The 22437-nt window shown below is 51.9% G+C and overlaps 1 protein-coding gene across 1 annotated transcript; it reads right to left on the bottom strand.

The window, feature by feature from the left end:
* Nucleotides 1-100: 100 nt before the first annotated feature.
* On the bottom strand, nt 101-19684 carry LOC115606404. Its single transcript, XM_030482246.1, is given in 15 exon segments — nt 101-164; nt 1116-1166; nt 1168-1207; nt 1781-1984; nt 2667-2779; nt 5200-5410; nt 6088-6361; nt 7589-8136; nt 8499-8696; nt 9520-9640; nt 10451-10643; nt 11547-11763; nt 16460-17132; nt 17134-17615; nt 19648-19684. Coding segments are annotated over 14 exon segments (3105 nt in total). The 5' UTR covers nt 17332-17615; nt 19648-19684.
* Between the last annotated feature and the right edge of the window lie 2753 nt (nt 19685-22437).

Consider the following 22437-nt stretch of genomic DNA (forward strand, 5'->3'; position numbering starts at 1 on the left):
ACCCCATGCACCCCTCTGGGTGTTTCGCGGGCCCCTGCAGCAGCCCTGGTCACAGTGACACCCCCAGACACACGCCTGTCCCGGTGCTGCACTGGCAGCATTAGAATTCTGCTGCTATCTCCCCGCGGTCACTCATTTCGATGTTGGTGTAGTTTTGGGGGTGCCTGAAAAGCAACAGACAAAGGGAAATGGGAGATCAGTCACTCTGCTCTTTTGCACAAGGCAACTAACCTGCATTCAGCTTGGCACTTGAAATGAAGAGGCTGGATCTGCATTCAGCAGGCACACAGCTTCCTAAGGTATCTGTTAATGTTTTGGCGAAAACCAAGAGCAGAACTCCCACCATCACCTGGCACATGTACATCAATTTAAACCCACGCTGGTTTCTGAAACAGCTTCCCTACATCTGACTTATGGTATTTCTAAAATGCCTTAAAAAAGTTACACACTGAGTTTTCTATTCCCCAGGTGTATTTTAAGGACTTCCTTCATTTCTAACTCTTGTACATCAGGCCCTATCCAGTGGTGAAAGATTAGTGAAAATGAATGGGAATAAATTACCTGGGCTGGTTAAATAACCCATCCACCATAGCATTAATTTCAAACACTTAGCCTGAGTGTTAAGCTGCCTATTGCCTGCTGACAACATTAGGGAACTCCAAGTAATTATTTAAAGTGCTCCCATGTTATAACGTGGAAGCTGTTTCCCAACAAGGTAATCAATTGTAAGCTGTCTGTTGCTTCCACCCTGCTCTAAAGGAAGAGCTGTTCCCTGTGGCCAAAGCATCATCTCTCACTGCCTTTGTGTGCCAGGAGCCTTCAGCTTTCTGCTCTCCCACCACACGCTCTGTGTAAGATTGATGGCCTTTACGCTGTACCCACTGACACGCCTAGCATTGTGCATGTTTTCACCGTCGTTATCTTAACCTCCTGCGGAACTAAAAGCAAAGGAACTTTGCTGCAAAAAAATTAAGAGCAACATATTGGAGTGTCTGGATGAAGAATGTAGGTGACCACCTGAAAGAAGGAACAGGTCACTGCATAGCAATTAGAGAGGAAGCACTGGGGAAAGAGAGGGTGAGAAATGCAGGGCAGATGGGAAGATGGTTTCTCACCTTTTGATGAAGTAAAATGCCAGGCCAACCAACGAGAACACGAGCAGGAGAGATCACAACAAACAAGGCGATTTCCCAGTCCTGGAAGGAAGCTGAGGGTACAAAGGCAGAGACAGAGCATTGTAGCCATGACCTCTCCCAGCACAGGGTCCCACTAGGAGGTCACAGAATCAGTCACAGAATGGGTTGGGTTGGGCTGGATTAGGTTGGAAGGGACCTTTAAACACCATCTAGTTCAACCCTATTGTCAGTTTAAAGCCATTCCCCCTTGTCTTGTCCCTGTAGGCTCTTTTTGGTCAAAGCCCCATCCAACCTGGCCTTGAACACTTCCAATGATGGGGGCACTCGCAGCTTCAATGGGTGACAACAGGTTGGACTGTCCCAGCCTCCTGATGTGGAGAGCGCCTCTTCCACCCCCCAGGTGCATCCCCGCAGTGTGCTGGCTCCAGCCAGCTCCAACCTAGGTCCCAGCTCCTGCTCCGAGCAATTGGGCTTCTGGGCTGTGTGCCCAAGAGCTCCAAAAGCAAGGAGCTCGCCAGTGAAGCCCAGTCTGGTGGCTTGCCCTGCATTGCCCCTCTCATGTGGGGATGTATCCTGACCCTGGCCCCAGCCCTGCTTGCTGTACTGGAAGCAGATCACTGTGCTCAGCTTTGCTTCCTGCTCACCAGTGCTGTGTGACATGGAGGGGGTGGCTTTGGGAGAGACACGCTCGGGGCTGGTTTTCAGCATGCTGCCATCCACTGTGAAGGGGTGGGGGCTGGCCAGGAAGCCCTGGCACCAGGTCTCAATGGAGCGCTGCTGCTCTGGCTGCCGAGCCCACACCTGGCTCCAGACCGTCACCAGGGAGCCCATGCACGTCAGGTTCAATTCTGTGGAGGAACAACAGTGGTGGCCAGAAACCCTCTGGCTGTTCTGGAACATATCGCTCCCATGACCTCATGCCCTGCTCCAGTAAAACCCTCCTGCTCCCATGCTTTTCTCCCTCAGAAATCATGCTGCCATGCTTTACTGCAGGTAACTTGAGCATATGGCCAACCTTTGGTGACGAAAGGGACTTAGAACCCAGTAGAATACTTCATACTACACTTTGTAACTTGAAGATGTCTACCCAGTAGTGAGAGTTGTCTGAAATGGTTCAAAGGGTCAAAAAAGTGTTTGGGTAAAAGGGAGACAAAGCATGGCTGTGAAGCCTTCACTTCATAGAATCATAGATTGGTTTGTGCGGGAAGGGATCTTAAAACTCATCCAGTCGCAACCCCCTGCCACGGGCAGGGACACCTTCCACTAGATCAGGTTGCTCCAAGTCCCATCCAACCTTGGCCTTTTGTAACTTCCTTACAAAACCAGAGAGAAAATTCTTCCCATCCCTCAAACACTATAGGTCACTTCCAGAAGTGACTTTTTGGTCCAGGTATTTCAAATATGTATAAGACACTGAAGGAGTATGAGCCTGCAAGTTTGGCTTAAGAAGGGACCATCCTGATGATGAGCAGTGTGGATGAGGGAGGGAGGAGGGCATTGCAAACTGGGTGAGCAGAGTGGGGCACCAACCTTGCAGGTAGAGCTCAGAGACGCCGCAGGAACACTTCTCCTCTAGGGAGCTCACCAAGACCCTTTTCAAGCTTTCCAGCATCCTCCTGTGGTGCAGGTCCATGTGGAACAGTCTAGGGAAGAAGGAGACATAGTTTTCTGGGTGCAGCCTGGGGATGTTAATAAGCTTCCAGCTGCATGCCTCTTCCAAAACACTTGGCTTTATGCCTGATTTCAGGAGCACAGATCCTCCAGAGCCTGTATCCCATCCTCTTCCGTCCCCTTCCTGCAGGGTGAGTCTTCACTTCTAGCCTTCTACTATCATGTATGCCAGCTTCTCTCCTTCACCAGCCTTGCAGAGGAGTGGGAAAGAGGCATGCTCCACATGTCCCACCACACAGGTGACCACAGAGTGGTCTCTCATGCTGGGAGAGCAGGGAAAGGTCCACTGCCTGCCCCTCTCTGGAGGCTGGAGTTGCAGGAGGAACCTCCGTTTCATTTTACCCAGGTCTTGACTGCCCCAAGCTGATCCAAGCATGGCCTTTGCAGGGGCTGAAAACACCCCTGTACTTTTGCTTGTGGAGTAAGGACGGAGCCATACCGCTTGGTTCCTGTGGATGGAGAGGTTTAGACTGGATATTAGGAACAGTTTCTTTCCCAGGTGGTGTTCAGGCACTGAAACAGGCTGTCCACGGCAGTGGTGGAGTCACTGTCCCTGGAAGTGTTCACAAACCGTTTAGATGAGATCATTAGTGACATGGTTTAGTGGTGGCCTTGGCAATGCTGGGGAATGGTTGGACTTGATGAATTTAAAGGTCTTTTCCAACCCGGGTGATCCTATGATTCTATGGGCTGAGACCAGAGGGTTTGCTGGCAGCTTCCCTGACTGTCTCTCACCATCATGAGAGACCTGGGGGGGTTCCTGCCATTGCTGCAAATCTAATGCTGCAGAAAGAAACCCCAAGCAGAGCTCAGCCCTGCCTGAGTGGAGACATCTCACATGAAATTCCTGGCCACCTTCATAGAAGTACATGCTGAAGCTGTGAGCGAGGCTGCCCTCTTGGGATGGCGGCATCACCATCAACACATGGGTGTCAGCACCAGCTCTCCCTCAGCACATCCCCTTTCACGACTGGGAGGCAGCGGTGTCCCCACCAGCAGCCCCCTCTCCTGCCACGGGAATCATAGAATCCCAGATTGGTTTGGGTTGCAAAGGACCTTAAAGCTCATTCAGTTCCAACCCCCTGCCATGGGCAGGGACACCTTCCACTAGACCAGGTTGCTCCAAGCCCCATCCAACCTGGCCTTGAACACTGCCAGGGATGGGGCAGCCACAGCTTCTCTGGGCAACCTGTATCAGTGCCTCAGCACCCTCACAGGGAAGAGCTTCTGCCTAAGAGCTCATCTCAGCCTCCCCTCTGGCAGGTTAAAGCCATTCCCCCTTGGCCTGTCACTATAGGCCCTTGTCCAAAGCCCCTCTCCAGGTTTCTTGGAGGAAGCTGGGGTCAGCCCCCTGACCCAACCCTCCCACCCCCACCAGCAGGCACCCAGCTCCACTCACTGGGTGTCAGGAAGCAGAGGGGGAGATCCACTGCAAAGGTGTCCTGGGGACAACTGTTCTGCAGACCAGGGGTAGGGTCCGAGATGGCAAACTGCAGTTCTGTGCTGGAACTGCCGCCAGCACAACGGCTCAGGGACACAGGCCTAGCACCAGAAGAGGAGTTAGAGCTCACCAACACATCACACAGCTTTCTTCCCACCTCCAACTACAATCCCACACACCCCTCCCCAGGCCCCAGCTCCTAACACTGCTGGGGGTGATAGAGAGTTAGCTTTAGCTGAAATCAGCTTTTACAGAGCCATCAGAGATGAGTCCAGTCAACCTCACCAGCTGGAGAAGATCTGGGGTTGGCTAGAGCGAACCTATTTTGTCTGACTGGCTTCTGAAGGAGTAAGATTGCTGCCTCATTTCAGCCAGCATTCCAAAACTAAGAGTTTGTCCTCCAGGATAATGAGTTTTCCAAGCTACACAATACCTATCCCTGCATTTCACTAACCTATTGCTCCCCTCCACACACCACACTTGGAAACTCGGTCACAGTATGAGGAACCAGCTTTTCTGGATGCAGTCGTTCAGGGCTGGACTGACAAAGGCTGCACAGACTCAGCCCATGTGAGCTCCCACCAAATCACCGCCCTGACTTTGTGAATAACCACCCCGGGGAGGCTTCAGCACAACGTTCCAGCCAGCTGGAAGCAGAGATCTCCATTTCCTGGGAAAACAACACACATGGGGCTGCGCTCAATGCACACATACTTGTGGGGGAGGCTACAAAGGCAGAACCTTCTGTCACAGTGAGAAACAAAGTTCAATTTCCTACGCCAAGGATGAGGAAACGTTTCCCACTGCAATATGCCTCCCCTCTCTGTTCTCCATCCCAGTGCTGGTGAATGCATTTGGCTGCACAGGAAGCAGGACAACGCACAAGCTTGGTGAGATGCCTGCCAGAGGCACAGGCAACGCAGCGGCATATTCCCAGAGAAGCGGCCTCACCTGTCATCCTTGCAGGGCACAGTGTAAGATGGTCCAAGGAACTCCAAGAGTCCTCCAGCTGTGCTGGGCTCACAGCTATAAACCAAGGCATCCACCAAGTTCTCTGATGTTGCCTTTGTGCCACCAAGAATCAAGCTGGTGCTGTACACAGCAATAGCACTGGAGCCTTCACTAGCAGCAGAGATGTCCTTGAAAGTCAGGTTTGTCCCATCTGAAAATGCCAGGGGAATAGGTGGAGTGAAGATATAGATAGTGTTAGGCTGAACCTTGAGCCTGACAGCACAAGCTGATAGTGAGGAGAACTCCAAGAACAGAAATGAGAGATTAAAAATGGTGGTGACTGAGGCCAAGAAAAGCTGGAAAGAAGCAACTGCTTGCTGTGAACACAGGTTTCCAAAAAGATCAAGGTTCCTCTGAGGTGCAGAGTCCTCTTCATGCAGCCCAGCCAGAACTTAAGGTGAACAAAAAATAAATCAAGACAAACGAATGTGCCAAAGAAACACCACCTCAGGACCAGGAGGAGGAAGCAGCACTGCAGTGCTCAGTCGGCATCAGTGAACGACCCAAAGTCTGGTGGACCCCACTTCTCCTGGAAGCCCTTTGTCTTGGTACCAGCAGAAGGAGCTTCCCGTCCTCCCGGACCCTCTGCCCTGTACAAGGAGCTCAGCAGGAGCATGGAGGAGCATTAAGCACCTTCTCATTTGGAGTGTGACGGAACAGCCCAGGCAGAAGAGAAAGAGAAAAAACAGGAATAAAGGACAGCAAAGGCAAGGAAAAGCTGTTCCCCACATGACACACCCTCCTTCATCCCTCTCCTCAAAGCTGCTCAACGACCTGCCCATTTTCTCGAAGACGGAGCCTACGCCAGGTCCGTGCCATCAGCCTCACCGTGCCTGCGCCTTCCTTCCAGCGCAAACACCAACATCCCTGTGGCTCCGATGGTGCCGCTCAGAGTGATGCTGGCAAGTGGCCTGCCCTCCTTCCCTGAGAAGACGACCAGGCTGAGCCCTGCCAGGCTCCTGCCAGGCGTCCCCTCCAGCTCCACGAAGTGGCAGTGGGCAGTGCTGCTGCCCAGGCACAGCTCACTGATGCAGACAGCAGAAGGGACCAGCGCTGAGGAGCTGCTGCACAAGTTCTCCCGCATCGGCGTGACCACGGTCACCTGTGGGGAGACACAAAAGCTGCAGCCACCACTGCTCTCCATCATCGAGTGACAGCAGCTCATGATGTCACCTCTTCCTTGTGCCTCCTACAGTTCCCTGCTGAGGCACGAGAAGGATGGGTGGTTCTACCTCACAACAGCTGCTCCTCACCCCACCATCTGCTCAAGCGTTGTCCTGACCACGGGGTCCCATCACCACACATTCCCATCACTGCCTTTTGCTCCCACCCTCATGACGAGGAACAATTCTCTTTCCCTACTGTTGGGAGCACTTCATAGAATCACAGAATCCCAGACTGGTTTGGGTTGAAAGGGACCTTAAAGCTCATCCAGCCCCCACTCCCTGCCACGGGCAGGGACACCTTCCACTAGACCAGGTTGCTCCAAGCCCCATCCAACCTGGCCTTGAACACTGCCAGGGATAGGGCAGCCACAGCTTCTCTGGGCAACCTGTGCCAGTGCCTCAGCACCCTCACAGGGAAGAACTTCTGCCTAAGATCTCATCTCGATCTCCCCTCTGGCAGTTTAAAAGCTTCTTTGTGGTTCTCTCCCACTGCAAACACAGACCTCCTCTGCTTCTAGAGTTTTTTTGCCCCAGTTTTGGATCTGAGCAAACCTCTGCACTGGTCTGATCCCAGGAGGCATCAGCAGTGGAGCAGCAAAGCCCTCTCTTACCCAGCTTTGTACAGGAAAAGCATCCATGTTCCCTTCTGGGGGACTATCTGAAACTAGGTATTTTGAAATTAAAAGGAACAGTTCAGATGCATTAACACAAATCCATCACACCAGTGGTCGAGGCATGTCCTTCACACATTGGCCCTGCAGGAAGCTGGTTTCAGGGACGTGACGTGCTGTGCTACACATCCCAAAGCTGGCACCAGCCAAGCAGGGCTGCAGAGGTGGCTCCACATCTGTTTTGGGGTAAGTTGAGAGTCCAGGATGCTGCTCAGAAAGACTCCCTCATTCTGGCATCGGTGGCACGTGAGCTGCCTTCAGGGATCCCCTGGTTCTGAGCCACGCTGCACAAGGCAGGCAGTTCTCACCTGGCCATCAAGAGACAGGTGAATGGGGCAGGGAGGTGAGGCCTGGTGAGAGCACCAGCAGATGGCAAGAGTTAGATGCGGCACAACCGAATGCCCTGTTTTCCCAAACAAAGGACACACTGAAACACAACTGCTGCCCTCCCTGTGACTATGGATGGAGAAAGGCCATCTGCCATCAACCCACCTGGAAGCTGCTCTGGAGTTTAGTCCTCAGGCTGTGGCAGCGGCTCAGAGACTCGTCCTCGGTGCTGTGAGAACTGTTTTCATAGAGGATGCTCTGCCCTGGTACCAGCACTGCGAGCAGCTGGTCTGCCTTCTCTGGCATTCGGGATGTGTACACCATGGCATCCACCAGGCCCTCCGCAGTCACAGCCATGTTCACCGCGTAGAGGGTGGTGTTGCTGTAGTAGAGAGCCACAGCGTCCGCCCCATTCTGGATGGTGTTGGGGGGCAGCCTGATCATGGGTGCTGGGCTCATGGTGCTGCTCCCCACCAAGAAGTAACCCAGCTCATCTGTGTGGTGTCCAGACAGGTCCAACACCCGGTAGGCCTGGCTATTTTTACCATTGTAGAGGACCAGCCAGTATCCCTGGAGGTCAAAGCGTGTCTGTCCAGTGTAGAAGAGTTCGATGTACTCTGCATCCTCTCCTCCCCCTGGGTTGTCTGGGTTCACCTCGCTAATGAGTAGCTTGGGCACTTGCACAGACGGCTCTTGAGTCCCTTCTGGTATCTCTGATGGAAAGTCACAAATATGGGAAACAACACAACATTGCACGCTATTCTGCTGGTGGGAGGCCGTGTTCAGCAGAGGACTGAGGATGCTGACTCTGATTTTTATCATCTGTGTGCTCTATACTCCTTAGAAGAGCCCTGACCACACTCCGGCTAATACCAGCTCTAACAACAGAGCTTGCTGTTATCCCAGATAATGAGCAACATGGGCTCTAGTAACTGGATGTGATGGAATTGGAAAGGATCTTTGCCAGAGTTGGGGAACGGAGGGAGGGACATCTCCCTCCTCTTGGAGAGCTGGACCCAGATGTCCACCCTCAAACACATCATATCCCCTGATATGTAAGAATGATGACTGGTACCTGGAGGCAAGTCTGGTGCATCAATATCCTTGAAGCAGGAGCTTTCTGCTATGATGTTCCTTCTGCCAAAACTCACAAGTCTGGGTGTCTCTACGAAGGTCCCAAATGCCAGCAGCAGGCTGCTCAGCTGATCCTCTGACTTACCAGTTAGCAGAGTGGTGAACACAAGCCCCAGGTCCTGGCAGGCTACCCTTGGCTCTGCAGAGGCAAGTAGAGAACTGCCTCAGTTTCTCCAAGTCACCAAAGACCCACTTTCTCCTGGAAGAGACACAGAGCTCACCAGTTCATCCCGACTACCACTGCCCTCCTCGTCAGACTGTCTGAGGGCAGCTCATCCCCTCTGCACAGTGCTGTGACCTCTGCCTGTGCCGAGGGGCATCCTGGGACCAAGTCACACAGCACACCCAAATCCTGTTGTCAGCCTTCTAAAGCCTTGGAGTCCCAGCAGCAAACAGAATGGTCTCTTCGGGGGGTGTCTAAACATAACCTAAATGTAACACTGCTGATGATGCAAGTTGTGGCTCTTCTCCTCATATGTCTTCTCCTCAAAGCATGTGCACACTAACCTAGCAGGGATACCAGAACAGCAACACAGATTAGTAAGTCCACTTGCATTTCTGCTGCAACTTGGCTTAGTCCATATGGATCATAAAGTCAAGTAGGCAACAAACTCCCAGTCGAGATATCAACCCTGCTGCCACATCTGTCTAACTGCAAATGTCAAGGCCAAAATAGCTGGCAGTCTGCAGATGAGCACTGATGTTCGTGTTGGTGGAGCTGCAGACAGGAGCGCTCTGTGGAACGTGAAAGAGCCAAGTCAGAGCACCATGCTCTGCTTAACAGTGGACACCTCTTTCAACTGTTATAGCTGAACCCAGGACAAGCACCAAGTTCAAATTCGCTGAGATCCAAGCCAGGGATTCTCTGACACAACGCAACAGGGAACACAGGGTTGAAAATCAGAAGTGAATGGGCATGCTGGTTAATGGCGCCTGGAGTACCCTGCTCCTGCCCTGCTCACCTTTGAAGTATGCAGCAGAGACTCCACAGCTGCACGATTCATCAAGGGCCTGGACCAGAGTAATCAGAATCTCTTCCAACTTCAGGAGCCACTCCTGGCAATTTAGGAAACAAAAAACCAACTATACGCAGACAGTGCAACCCTGATCATGGGATCCAGCTCACTCTGGGATGGGTGCAGCTGAGCTCCGGCTTGTCAGCCAGAGGGCCCGGAAAGGCTTCTCTTCACCCGAGCAGCTGGATGTGAGAATAAAGAGTGGAGAAGCTCAGTGTTGTGGTTTAAATCCAAGCGGTAGCTCAGCATCAGCAGCTGCTCGCTCACCCCATGGGCAGGATGGGAGGAGAATCTGAAGAATGTAAAACACGCTAGTGGAGATAAAAACAGTCCAATAACTAAAGTAGAGTGTAATACTGCTACTGCTACTACTACTACTAAGGGAAATAACAGGGAAGGAATATAAAACTAAAAGGGGAAAGGGAAGAGAGAAACAACAATAAACACATGTGCTGCACAATATAATTGCTCACCACCCGCCGACTGATACCCAGCCCAATCTGAGCAGCGATCTGGCCCTTGCGGGTGACTCCCCCCAGTTTCTGTACTGGGCATGACATGCTGTGGTATGGAATACCCCTTTGGCTAGTTTGGGTCAGGTGTCCTGTCTCTGCCTCCTCCCGGCTTCTTGCGCCCCTCCTCACTGGCAGAGCATGAGAGACTGAAAAGTCCTTGAGCAGGGTAAGCGCTACTGAGCAACAACTAAACCATTGGTATGTCACCAGCATTATTCTCAGCTAAAGCCAAAACACAGCACTGCACCAGCAGCAGGAAGAGAATTAACTCTATCCCAGCTGACACCAGGACAATCAGCTTGGCATCGGTTGTCTTCCTGGACAGCCCTGACTTTGTGCACGTGCTCTTGTTCTCAGGAGGTCCTGCCTATAAGAGCAGAAATAACTAATATCCAACCTGCTACAAGAAGGCAGAAGGAGAGTGTCTGGCTGAAGCGTTTGCTGGGGCAGTCATTGAACTTGCCAGGTGTGGGTCTGCTGAGGACGTAGGACAAAGAATCCCGGATCATGGAGCAGCAGTTGCACTGGCTCATGGACACTTCTCCCAGCTGCTGCCTGCAAGAGACACATCATAAATGAAATAAAACATGACCTGCCAGCCAGAGACCCAAGTGCTCTTCACCTACCCGTCACACCTGCCTGTACTACCACACCACCATGCACTTGTGGTCTTCTCCCTTCAGAAGGTTTGGAGAGATATCCCATCCTCAGCATTATCTCCTTGGCTCAGAAAAAGGCCCAAGAGCTCACTGAATCTTGAGAGAGAAAAGCACGGGCTTCATCCAACCCTTGCTCTTCCAGCACTGGCTGTTTTTTTGACTGAGCATGCCTTAGGCAGAGCATGCCTAAAACGTGAAGGAAATAATTCCCATGTCTCACATGAGAGTTTACCAATGTTTCCCTTGACCCACAAACACAAGAAGAAACCAAAACCACCCAAAAGAACATGGCTCAAGAACAGAATGAGTAGTAACCCTGCTTCCAGTCTATGGTCTGGATGAAACAGGGCAGGGATTTCCTCCTGGGTGAAGTGGGTGACACTGAAGCCACTCCCTCGCCCTCATTTTGATCTAAATGTGTATCCTGAACCTAAGAAAAACCTTCTTTTGCTGAAAGCAGTAGTGGAAAATTTATTGTATTGACCATTACACTTTTATAAACAATGAATAATTAGAATTATAAAATAATAACTACTACTAATTTGATCAGAGAATTCCTTCCCAAGTACTTTATTCTGCAACTGTACAGCTGCACCAGGAATTCCATAGGGAGGGGAACACCCACAAACTTAGACCAGGCGGTGGAAAAAGATCAGGACTCTAAACCACCAGGAGGGACCCTGGTCTGGAGGTGGCACTTGTCATCCTGTCCCAGCCGGGGTCTGGGGAGCAGGCAGGGTGACCCCAGCGGTCAAGGTTCCCATCTCCTCCCAGCCCTGCCCAGTGAGAAGCCTCTCACCATGGTTTCTTGCAGGCAGGTCTGCCAGGGGTCAGGATCTCCAGCAGCTCAGGGTTCAGCTCGTCGTTGCTTGAGTACACGAAGGCATCTATCAGGCCAGTCACTGGCGGCACCTTCCCCAGGACCAAAATGCTGCTGTTGCCCCTGTAGAGAGCAATGGCACTGGGGCCACCCCTGAGGACAGGACGGGTGGTGTTCTCCGGGAATGGCAGATCCACTACACACCAGGAGAGAAAGGAACAACAATACACATAAATAACACGTGAATGATACCCACTGTGTAGGAAACCAGCACCAATTTGGTCCTGGAGAGCCGGAACTCAGAAAGTGGCTGCAGTTGTCTGGTTATTGCAGATTTGGCATCTGCTTCCCCATGTTTATGCTCACTAACATTTCTCATGTCCGCTCAGTCTGAATGTCCTCATTTGTGGCCAGATCCACAGCGTGGAGGAGGCTGGAGGGGGAATTCTGAGCAGAGTTCATCTGCTATTTCAGTTCTGTGAATAGAGGCGCTGATTCGTCCATAAGCAGGGGAACGAGCAAGTAAGTGCTAATGTGCCTTTGCCTACAGTAAAGTAAATGTTTAAATCTAAAAGAGATCTGTAAAATCCACTAACCTTTCAGGCAACAGTGACTTCAACAGTACACAAAAATATTTAAGAACTGACATTTCATTCTAGCATTTAGCAGTCTATGTTTGTTACAAACATGAACACTCTGCATATACACTCACATTCAGCAAAGGTCCAAGATACCACCATACGGAACTAAGGTTGATGTTTTGTGGAGTTTCCCAATTTCATGTGCTTCCCAATTTCCTTCCTCATACTGTTCCCTACACAAGCTGTTTCCCCATCACCCACTAGGAAGCCATCACCCACTAAGGACATTACAAAGCCCATTGCGGATATTTCAATACTCTCTGCGTAAACGGCTCCAGGGAACAAACATTAAAGGAAGAATCACAGGAGATGCAGAAGGGTAGGGAGAAGTGGTTACTCCTGAGAAGTACATCATGGTTTAACCCCAGCACCATGCAGCTGCCTGCTGACCCATTACCCCAGTGGGATGAGGAGGAGAATTGGAAACAAAAAGGTAAAACCCATGGGTTTTAAGATAAGAGCAGTTTAAGAATTGAAATTAAAAGGTGTTATTAATATGTTAATGGGAATATACAAATGGGAAGGGAGACAACAAGAAAAGAGAGACGAATAAAACCCAAGACAGACAAGTCATGCTCCATACAGCTCCTTACCACCCGCTGCCCAGCCCAGCCCCCAGCAGCAATCAGTCCCTCCTGGGTAATTCTCCCCAGTTTCTGTCCCAGCATGACGTGCTGTGATATGGAATATCCCCTTGGCTTCTTCAGGTCAGGTGTCCTGTCTCTGCTCCCTCCCAGTTCCTCGTGCCCCTCCTCACTGGCAGAGTACGAGAGACTAAAGAGTACTTTGTGTAAACACTGCTCATCAACAACTAAACCACTGGTGTGTTCTCAGCATTATCCACTACAAGGGAGAAATTTAATTCTATCCCAGCTAAAACCAGGACAAAGTGCCACAGTGCACCTGCACGGTAAGGGGCAGTCCTGTGCCTTAGCTCTGATACACCCCTATCCAGAGATCTATTTTTCTCCTGCCTACCTCATCTGGTGGTCTTCTACAGTTGAGCAACTGCATTGGAGGATAACGGAAGGGCAACTGATGTCACCCATCTTAACTTCTGCAAGGCCTTTGACATGGTCCTACACAACATCCTTGTCTCTAATTTGAAGAGATATGGATCTGATGGATGTACTATTCAATGGATAAGGAATTGGCTGGATGGCCGCATCCAAAGAGTCACAGATCTATGCCCAAAGGGAGATCAGTAACAAGTGGTATCCCTCAAAGGTCTGTACTGGGTCTAATATAGTTCAGTATCTTAATTAATGACACAGACAGTGCACTCTCAACAAGTCTGTGGATGATACCGAGCTGAGTGCTGCAGTTGATACAATTGCAGGAAGGGACAGGATCCAGAGGGAGTTTGACAGGCTGGAACCCCATATGAACCTCGCAAAGTTCAACAAGGCCAAGTGCAAGGTCCTGCACCTGCGTCAGGGCAATCACCAGTATAAGTTCAGACTGGAGGATGAATTGATAGAGAACAGCCCTGCAGAGAAGGAACTGGGGATACCGGTGTATGAAAAATAGGACATGACCCATCATGGTGCACTTGCAGCCCAGAAAGCTGATTGTATTCTGTCCTGCATCAAGAGAAGTGTGACTAGCAGGTCAAGGGAGGAGATTCTCCCGCTTTACTCCACTCTCATGAGGCCCACCTACATCCATCTCTGGGGGTCCCAGCACAAGAAAGACATGGACCTCTTGGAGCGGGTCCAGAGGAGGGCACAAAAATGATTGATGGGCTGCAAGAACCTCTGACATGAAGAAAGGTTGAGAGAGTTGGGCTTGATCAGTGTGAAGAAGACTCTGAGACCTTCTTGCAGCCCTTCAATACTGAAAGGGGCTTAGAAGAAAGACGGAGGACAGACTTTTTACCAAAGCCTGTAGGGACAGGACAAGGGGTGATGGCTTTAAACCGACAGAGAGGAAACTTAGATTAGAAAAATAAGGAAGAAACATTTTAGAATGAGGGTTTAGCAAGACAATGGCACAGGTTGCCCAGAGAAGCTGTGGCTGCCCCATCCCTGGCAGTGTTCAAGGCCAGGTTGGACACAGGGGCTTGGAGCAACCTGCTCTAGTGGAAGATGTCCCTGCCCGTGGCAGGGGGTCGGAACCGGATGAGCTCTAAGGTCCCTTCAACCCAAACCATTCCATGACTCAATTGAAAGTTTTCACACTTGCATCTGTCAAGGGAGGACTTCTGCTACGGTGCTCTCACAGTTTTAAGTTCTCTGCAGTGATAGGCAGACAAGCTGTACAGAACAGGACCAACAGCCAGAGCTATTCTAAGAGCTCCTGTCCCAAACCTGTAGTGGTCAGATTAAATCACCATCTCACAGAGTGCTCAGCATGGGGTCACTGTGAAAGTAACCTTTGAAGATGATTAAAATGTAATCACACAGTGTCAGGGGGTGTTCTGGGGGAAAACCTTCCACAAAAACGTGTGTGCAGTACTCTCGAGACATCTTGACAGAGCCTCGTTGGAAAAAAAAGCCAACGCATTTCTCCAGCCACCTTCTTGACTTGGGTGAGCCTTGAGGCTTGAGGAGAAATTAAACATAATCCTTAGGAATTTCCTGCTCAGCCTGCACGCTGGCTGTGCTTCCGTCGCCTTCTTTGCCCCCTTAGCCTTTGACTGCTAACAGCCCCTGCTCGTTCAGAGGTAAGAGCAGAGCATCATTCCTGGTGAGAAAAGCAGAGCTCAGGTGGACAATCAGCTTTTCTATTTGTAGTATTTGGAGCAGTTTGAAAGGTAAAAAGGAGCTGAACAGCTTTTAAAAAAAAAAAAAAAAAAAAATCTTTTTCGTTTCAAAAGTATTGTTATGGGAACCAGCTCTGACCCAGAAATCACAAGGCAGTGAATTACACAAGACATCTGCAGAATCAGTGGCTCCAGCTGCCAGAATCTTCTTTTGAGGTGCCCAAAATAACAAGATAGTTCTTCTTCCTCCTCTGGTGGCCTGGAAGAAATGTTGAACACTGAGAGGAAGTTCAGATCACAGCTTCATACAGCTAACACTCATGACCTACACTGGCAGGTGCAGCAATGGAAGCAAAACCCTTGGGCTTTCTGAGAAGAGCAATGTGTCTGCTGTGAATGACCAGGTTACGCACAGAGAAGGGGACATTGCAAGGAGAGGTGGCACAGCCAGCATCCTGTGGGACACGGCAGGCTGGGCACAGGGCTGGGAGAAGGCACATGTACTCCCAAGCAGTAAAGGCACATGCGGACTTCAGACCTGGAGCTCTGCAGGTCTACCACCGCTGCAAGACATATCACCTCCTTGTCCTGAAACCACCTCCTTCTACCTTCTTCTGATGCCCTTTAGTTTTTTTAATCAACTGAAAAGGGTAAACAATCGACCCCTGTCCACTTTCTTCAGGATACTCACATTTGTCAAACCTCTGTCAGTGCCCTCCTAAGCTTTCCCTTTCCTAGATGTAGTTAGTTCTTCTGTGGAAGAATTCCCAGAGCACTATCCATCCTAGCTGCCCTTCTCTGAATGTTTCCAAATCCAATATAGCTTTTTTGTATTGTACCACACAAGACACAATTAAAGATACAAGCAAACTGAATTTATACCATAGCATAAAAGAAGACAGGCTGAGAGAGCTGGGCTTGTTCAGCCTGGAGAAGAGAAGGCTCCTTAAGGGGAGACCTAAGAGCAGCTCCCAGTGCCTAAAGGGGCTACAAGAAAGCTGGAGAGGGGCTTTGGACAAGGGCCTGTAGGGACAGGCCAAGGGGGAATGGCTTTAACCTGCCAGAGGGGAGACTGAGATGAGCTCTTAGGCAGAAGTTCTTCCCTGTGAGGGTGCTGAGGCGCTGGCACAGGTTGCCCAGAGAAGCTGTGGCTGCCCCATGCCTGGCAGTGTTCAAGGCCAGGTTGGACACAGGGGCTTGGAGCAACCTGCTCTAGTGGAAGGTGTCCCCGCCCATGGCAGGGGGTTGGAACTGGATGAGCTTTAAGGTCCCTTCCAACCCAAACCAGTCTGGGATTCTATGACAAAAGATGCTTTCCATTCTTTCCTTTTCTCCTACTATTTTCTACTATTTCATTTGCTTTCTTTAAATCCTTTTCCAGTAATTTCTAACATTTGATTTGCTTTTCTATCTGCCACTGAGTTCTGAATCACATTTTCACCAATCTCTCAGACCACCACACAACAATAAAAACCCAGTATCCTCCAGCCCCAAACTTGGCTGATGGCTTCCCCGCTCTGAGGTGGTCATCGAAATGCAGTCCTTACCTGGGGTTTTGCTTTGTGCTGGACCAATCAGAAACAGCCCATCCAGTGAGGTTTTGCCATAAACATCTATGGTGAAATAAATGTCTTTGGTCCGACTGTCAATCAGCACCAGAACAATGTCCCTTAGCATGGTGGAGTGGGGACCCTGGAGCTCTATGAACTCAAAGTCTTCAGAAGAAGAGGCAGCAAGGACCTCACTGATCAGGACAGTGGATGCGTTCAGCTGAGAAGTTAGGATGCAGTGGTTGTCTGAGCCTGGGGTTGGCACAGCCACTTGGAAGATCCACTGAGAATCTGCCCCACGGCACCTTTCTATTGACTCATCCACAGTCCTGAAGGTGGGGTCCTCCAAGAAAGCATCTCTGCCAGGGGTCAGCACCCTGACCAGCGTGTCTGCTCTGTCTGTCTTCTTAGTCTTATGGACCAAGGCATCTACTAGTCCATAATTTGTGATGCTCATACCCTCTTGATAGTTCTTTTTTCCATAGTACAGAGCAATCGCATCAGGGCCATTCTGGATAGCACTCTTCGGAATAACTATAGCAGGGTTCACAGAAGACGAGCCAACGAGAAAGAGCCCTTGGCTGTTAGTAACATTACCCTGGAGGTTCAAAACTTTGTATGCTCGGTTTCCATTGCTGTTGTAGAAGACCAGATAGTAGCCATCCAAGCAAGGCTGTTTGACCACTGGTGTGATAGAGCTCCATGAACTCAGAAGTGTCCTCTCCTGGGTTGTCAGCATTGACTTCATTAATCAAGAGGCTATGCTCTGTTTTCTGGTCCCTGGGGTTTGTTACGAGATTCTGAGCAGCAATCTTGGGAAACCAGATGTACACAAGTACCATCAACCCAATGTGCCAGATACCTCCCATGATGAAGGCTGGGATTTTTGTTTCAGTTCAAACCTAGAGGAGAGGGTGTCTGTTCTTCTCACAGAGCACAGAAGGAAGCTGCAACCACTTGGCTGTTGCAGGACAGCAATGTAAGGCCTCCAACCTGGATGCTCAGTGGCAGAGGAACCAGCAGGAACACTGGCAGAGGCAGGGATGCTTCTTCAAGGGTTCTGGTTTACAAAGCAAAGCAGCAATCCTACCAAAACCAGACTGAGAAGCAGATGGCTCAAATACGAGGTTTCCCAGCACAGCTCCTTTAAAACCTGGGGGGGGGAAGAGGGGGGAAGAAAAATCTTGTTAGGAAAGACAGAAACACACCAGCGACATTTAAAAACCTTAAAGCCCATGATTTTCCCTCCCTGTATTTCTTCAGAGGTTTATCAAGATGCACAACAGTGACTGCGAGGAGACAAAGCCAGCAGTTCAGTGTTTGAAATGCCGAGACTTGGACGAACATTGAGAGTTGTACTATGTCTATGGTTAATAGTTATTTCCCCAAGTCCAACCATAGGAATTAACACAAAACGGCACTAAAGAAGATGATAGTAACCACCTTCTCCATCAAGGTGAGGATGGGGAAGGAGAGGACAGATGGGTTTGGCTGGGTTCTTGTCGCACACATGACAGAGCAGCTCCGCTGAGCCCCACAGCACCACCCTGCTGCAGCGCCGGCAGATGCAGAACACACATGGGGAGGAACTGGAGATTTGAGGTGTTTGGAAAAAGAAACAGTTAGATTTGTTTTCCCATTTTCAGAGCTATTTCCACAAGCAGCCATACCATCACCTGCTGGGTTCAGACGGCCTCCTTGCAGCCTTTGGCCAGCTGAGATCAGACACAGGGAGGTTTCCAACCTGTGCAGTGACTGCCAGCACAGATGCCAGAGGCCAGTTTCCTGCCTGCCACATCCATGTGGGGCTGATGGATCACACCCAACCCTCCAGCTGGTTAAAATCGCAGCATCCCAAAGGGGTGAAGTTCCATCTACAGTGGGACTGTAATATCACAACCTTTAGTTACAGACACAAACACCCAGGCCTGTAAGTCAGCTAGTGTGGTCCTGTTTAATCACAGCCACCTGAGCTAGTGCCAGTGTCTCCTCACAAACAGGAGGAAATCATAGAATCCCAGACTGGTTTGGGTTGGAAGTGACCTTAAAGATTATGTCCCAACCCCCTGCCACAATCAGGGACACCTTTCACTACACCAGGTTGCTCCAAGCCCCTGTGTCCAACCTGGCCTTGAACACTGCCAGGGATGGGGCAGCCACAGCTTCTCTGGGCAACCTGTATCAGTGCCTCAGCACCCTCACAGGGAAGAACTTCTGCCTAAGAGCTCATCTCAGTCTCCCCTCTGGCAGGTTAAAGCCATTCCCCCTTGTCCTGTCCCTACAGGCCCTTGTCCAAAGCCCCTCTCCAGCTTTCTTGTAGCCCCTTTAGGCACTGGGAGCTGCTCTAAGGTCTCCCCTTAAGGAGCCTTCTCTTCTCCAGGCTGAAGAAGCCCAGCTCTCTCAGCCTGTCTCCAGAGCAGAGCTGCTCCAGCCCTCGCAGCATCTCCGTGGCCTCCTCTGGCCTTGCTCCAACAGCCCCACGTCCCTCTTGTGTTTTTGTCCCAGAGCTGGACGCAGGAGTCCAAGTACTGCAGAAACCGCAGCACCGCCAAAGCACAAAGCTGTCAGCGACTGCACGAAAGAACAGACCCCGGTGGAGAGACGACCCTAAGTCCCCTGACACCTCCCCCTTTGCTGCACCTGAAGCCCTGAAGCTCTTCCACTCTCAGGCTGCAGAAGATGCAGGAGCATACACACCCCTCACGCCTCTGCCGCACAGACCAGCCCCGGCGCTGCTCTCTTCTGTTAGATGGTGACTATCAAAGAGGAGTCTGCTCCATTTCTGGCACGGTTCATCCCCAAAAACACTATCAACACACGCCCTCCCCCTTCCCCCGGCAGACTCTTGCTCCTGCCCCGCCTCCAAAGAAAAACAAACTGCATCAGCTTCTGCTCCCCAGCCCCGTCCCCAGAGGTGCCCGATTTACACGGGCTCCCCCACTTCAGTCGGGAAGCAGGAAAAAGGAGCAGGAGCACGGGAGGAGGCTCCTGCCCAGAAGCGGGCCGAGAGGAGACCCCCAGCAGCCGGAAAGAACAGCGGGAAAACCACACGGACACACGCACCCCCCCGAGGCCGCGGCTCCCGGCACCCACCGCCCCGCTCCGGGCCCGCCGGGGCTCAGCCCGGTTCGCTGGAGCCCGGCACGGAGCAGCCCCCAAGCGGTCCCGCCGCGCCGCGCACTCACCGCTCGCTTCCGCCGCCCGCCGGGACCGTGCCGGGGAGGGCGGGGCGGAGAAGGAGGAGAGTCCAGCCCTAAAATACGTTCAGTTGCCCCCGTGCCCAAGATCCTTCCCTGGCTCTGCCCAGGTCTTCTCTGGGGCGGGATGGAGGGATGGGACAAGTCCAGAGGAGGCCACGAAGATGCTGTGAGGACTGGAGCAGCTCTGCTCTGGAGACAGGCTGAGAGAGCTGGGCTTCTTCAGCCTGGAGAAGAGAAGGCTCCTTAAGGGGAGACCTTAGAGCAGCTCCCAGTGCCTAAAGGGGTTACAAGAAAGCTGGAGAGGGGCTTTGGACAAGGGCCTGTAGGGACAGGACAAGGGGAATGGCTTTAACCTGCCAGAGGGGAGACTGAGATGGGATCTTAGGCAGAAGTTCTTCCCTGTGAGGGTGCTGAGGCGCTGGCACAGGTTGCCCAGAGAAGCTGTGGCTGCCCCATCCCTGGCAGTGTTCAAGGCCAGGTTGGACACAGGGGCTTGGAGCAACCTGGTCTAGTGGAAGGTGTTGGAACTGGATGAGCTTTAAGGCCTCTTCCAACCCAAACCAGTCTGGGATTCCGGGATTCTTGACAAACGAACAGACGGACAGATGGGTGTTTACTGATTGTGTATCCATCCCTCCCAGCCCCCAGACTCCCCAGACAGGACGAGCAGCAGGCCTTTACTGAAGGACATCGTGTCTCTCCTTGCAACGGCTGCAGTGGTTGAACCGGGAGCCGCAGGGCTGCGTGGTGCTGGGCCCAATCCCAGCCCGGGGGTTTCCTATGGGACTGTTCACTCCAGCCTCCAGGTGGTGCTGTGCTGCGCATCCACTGTGCAGGATCCAGCACCCAGTCTGTCCAGATGCCAGGGAAGAGCAAATCCCGATGTGCACGTGCCAGCACACCCAGCCTGGGCAGCTTTAAGCCCCCAATATGTGGCACTGGGACCCAACTTCCTGGGCAATGGGGAAGAAACAGGCCTAGCCTTCCTCTTCGTCCCCATCAACTCTTGGTTTCTGCTGCTTCAGACCTACTCATGGCACTGCCCAGTGCCCCTTTCCTGGCTCTCCCCATGAGACATGTGTGGTTACGAACGTGGGGGCTCAGAGGGAGGAGGAGGTCTCAGAGATCCTGCTCTGGGTTGGACTCGGTGCCAAATGCCCATTTAACTGCTGCTCCCACAACTGGGCCAGATGTGGGCTCCTGCTTGTGGCTTGTGTCTTCCTCTTTCTAGTAACTGAAACAGTGCTCCAGAGCAAGGTGGGGGGGCTCTGCCAGAGGGGCCTGTGTTTGCCCCAGGTCTTGCCATTTGGGATGGGGACCTGTGCCCCTGCAGCCCCCATGTCTTCATGGGATCCACGGTTATTCCTGGAGGAGAGGCTGTGCTGCGAGGGGCAGGCACAGCCCCAAGAGCTCCTCGTGGTGTCAAACAGTGCAAGGGCATTGGCACCCTGGGGTGGAAGGAAGGATCTCAGCAGTGTGAGTGTTCCCACCTTTCCCAGTGACTCTGGTGCAGGCTCCAGCAGTGTGCATCCCTGGAGCAGCACCGGGGCTGTTCCCACCCCAGGCTTGAGCAGGACAAACTCCTGAGCACACGGAGCTGAGTACTGGGCTGAGAGCCCCGCATGGTGCCCAGTGCCAGGCAGCAAAGCCCATATTCCTCCTGACAGGGGTTATTCAGCTCAACTATCACAACTTGGAGACGCTGTACTGATGCAGTCACAAGGCTCTGGAATGACAAAGGGAGGTGGGAAGCTGCTGGGGAAATGCCCTTGCCCAGTAAAGCCCTGACTCATCCCTTGCTGGGAACTGCATTGCACAATCAGGACTCCAGCAACTCCCAGTCACGCCTGCAATGGGTCCCCTCCAGACCCCAGAAAGCTCCTTCCTCTCATCCATGCCTTCTCCAGCCACACCGGAGCCCATCAGCCTGTGGGGAGGCAGAGCAAGGGGGGATTTGGGGACAGAAGACCAGATGTCCTGCCATGAGATGATGGGATATGGTCCCCCCCCACCATGAGAGGCTGCTGCCCACGCAACGAGCAGGGACCAGTGCCCGGCAGATGGGAGAAGCACAGGGGTTGTGGGGCAGAACCTCCTGTTCATGGCCACCAAGCTCAGACCAATGGCTGGTGCCTAAATCCCTTTGTGTCCAGGCTGCCTGGGAGATGGGTCCAGGCCCCAGTACCAGGAAGCACCAAAGCTGCAGCTCTGGCTGTGCTCAGGGGGATCCGTGGCTGCTCTGGGGTGGTCTGGGCACAGCCAGGTCTCTGCCCTCCAGCCTACAGCGAGCTCAGTGCAGCCTAGCTTTGCCATGGCAGAGCTCAGCCGGTCAAGCACGTGCAGCCTTGCAAAACCTCGAACCACTTCTGTAGGAAAACACACCTCACTGTTGGAATAGATTTCCTACCTGTATTCTCGATAAGCTCTGCTGGTTGGGCTTATTGAAGTCAGGAAAACCTGGGAGGCTCAGATGCTGCACGAGGGCATGTGCTTCTTGTGTCAAAACACACCCTCAGCAGAGGAAGTTGCTTTGTTCAGGTGCTGGAGCATGGCCTGTACCTGGGTGTTCTGGGTTCGGCTGTGACAGTCATTTTTCTCCTTCCTAGTAGCTGGTGCAGTGCTGTGTTTGGGCTTTAGTCTGAGAACTGCTGGTAACATACTGATGTTTTAGTTGTTGCTCAGTAGCACTTACCCCGATCAAGGACTTTTCAGTCTCTCATGCTCCGCCAGTGAGGAGGAGCATAAGAAGATGGGAGGAAGCAGAGACAGGACACC

The sequence above is a fragment of the Strigops habroptila genome, chromosome 4, assembly GCF_004027225.2.
Source record: "Strigops habroptila isolate Jane chromosome 4, bStrHab1.2.pri, whole genome shotgun sequence".
NCBI lineage: Eukaryota > Metazoa > Chordata > Aves > Psittaciformes > Psittacidae > Strigops > Strigops habroptila.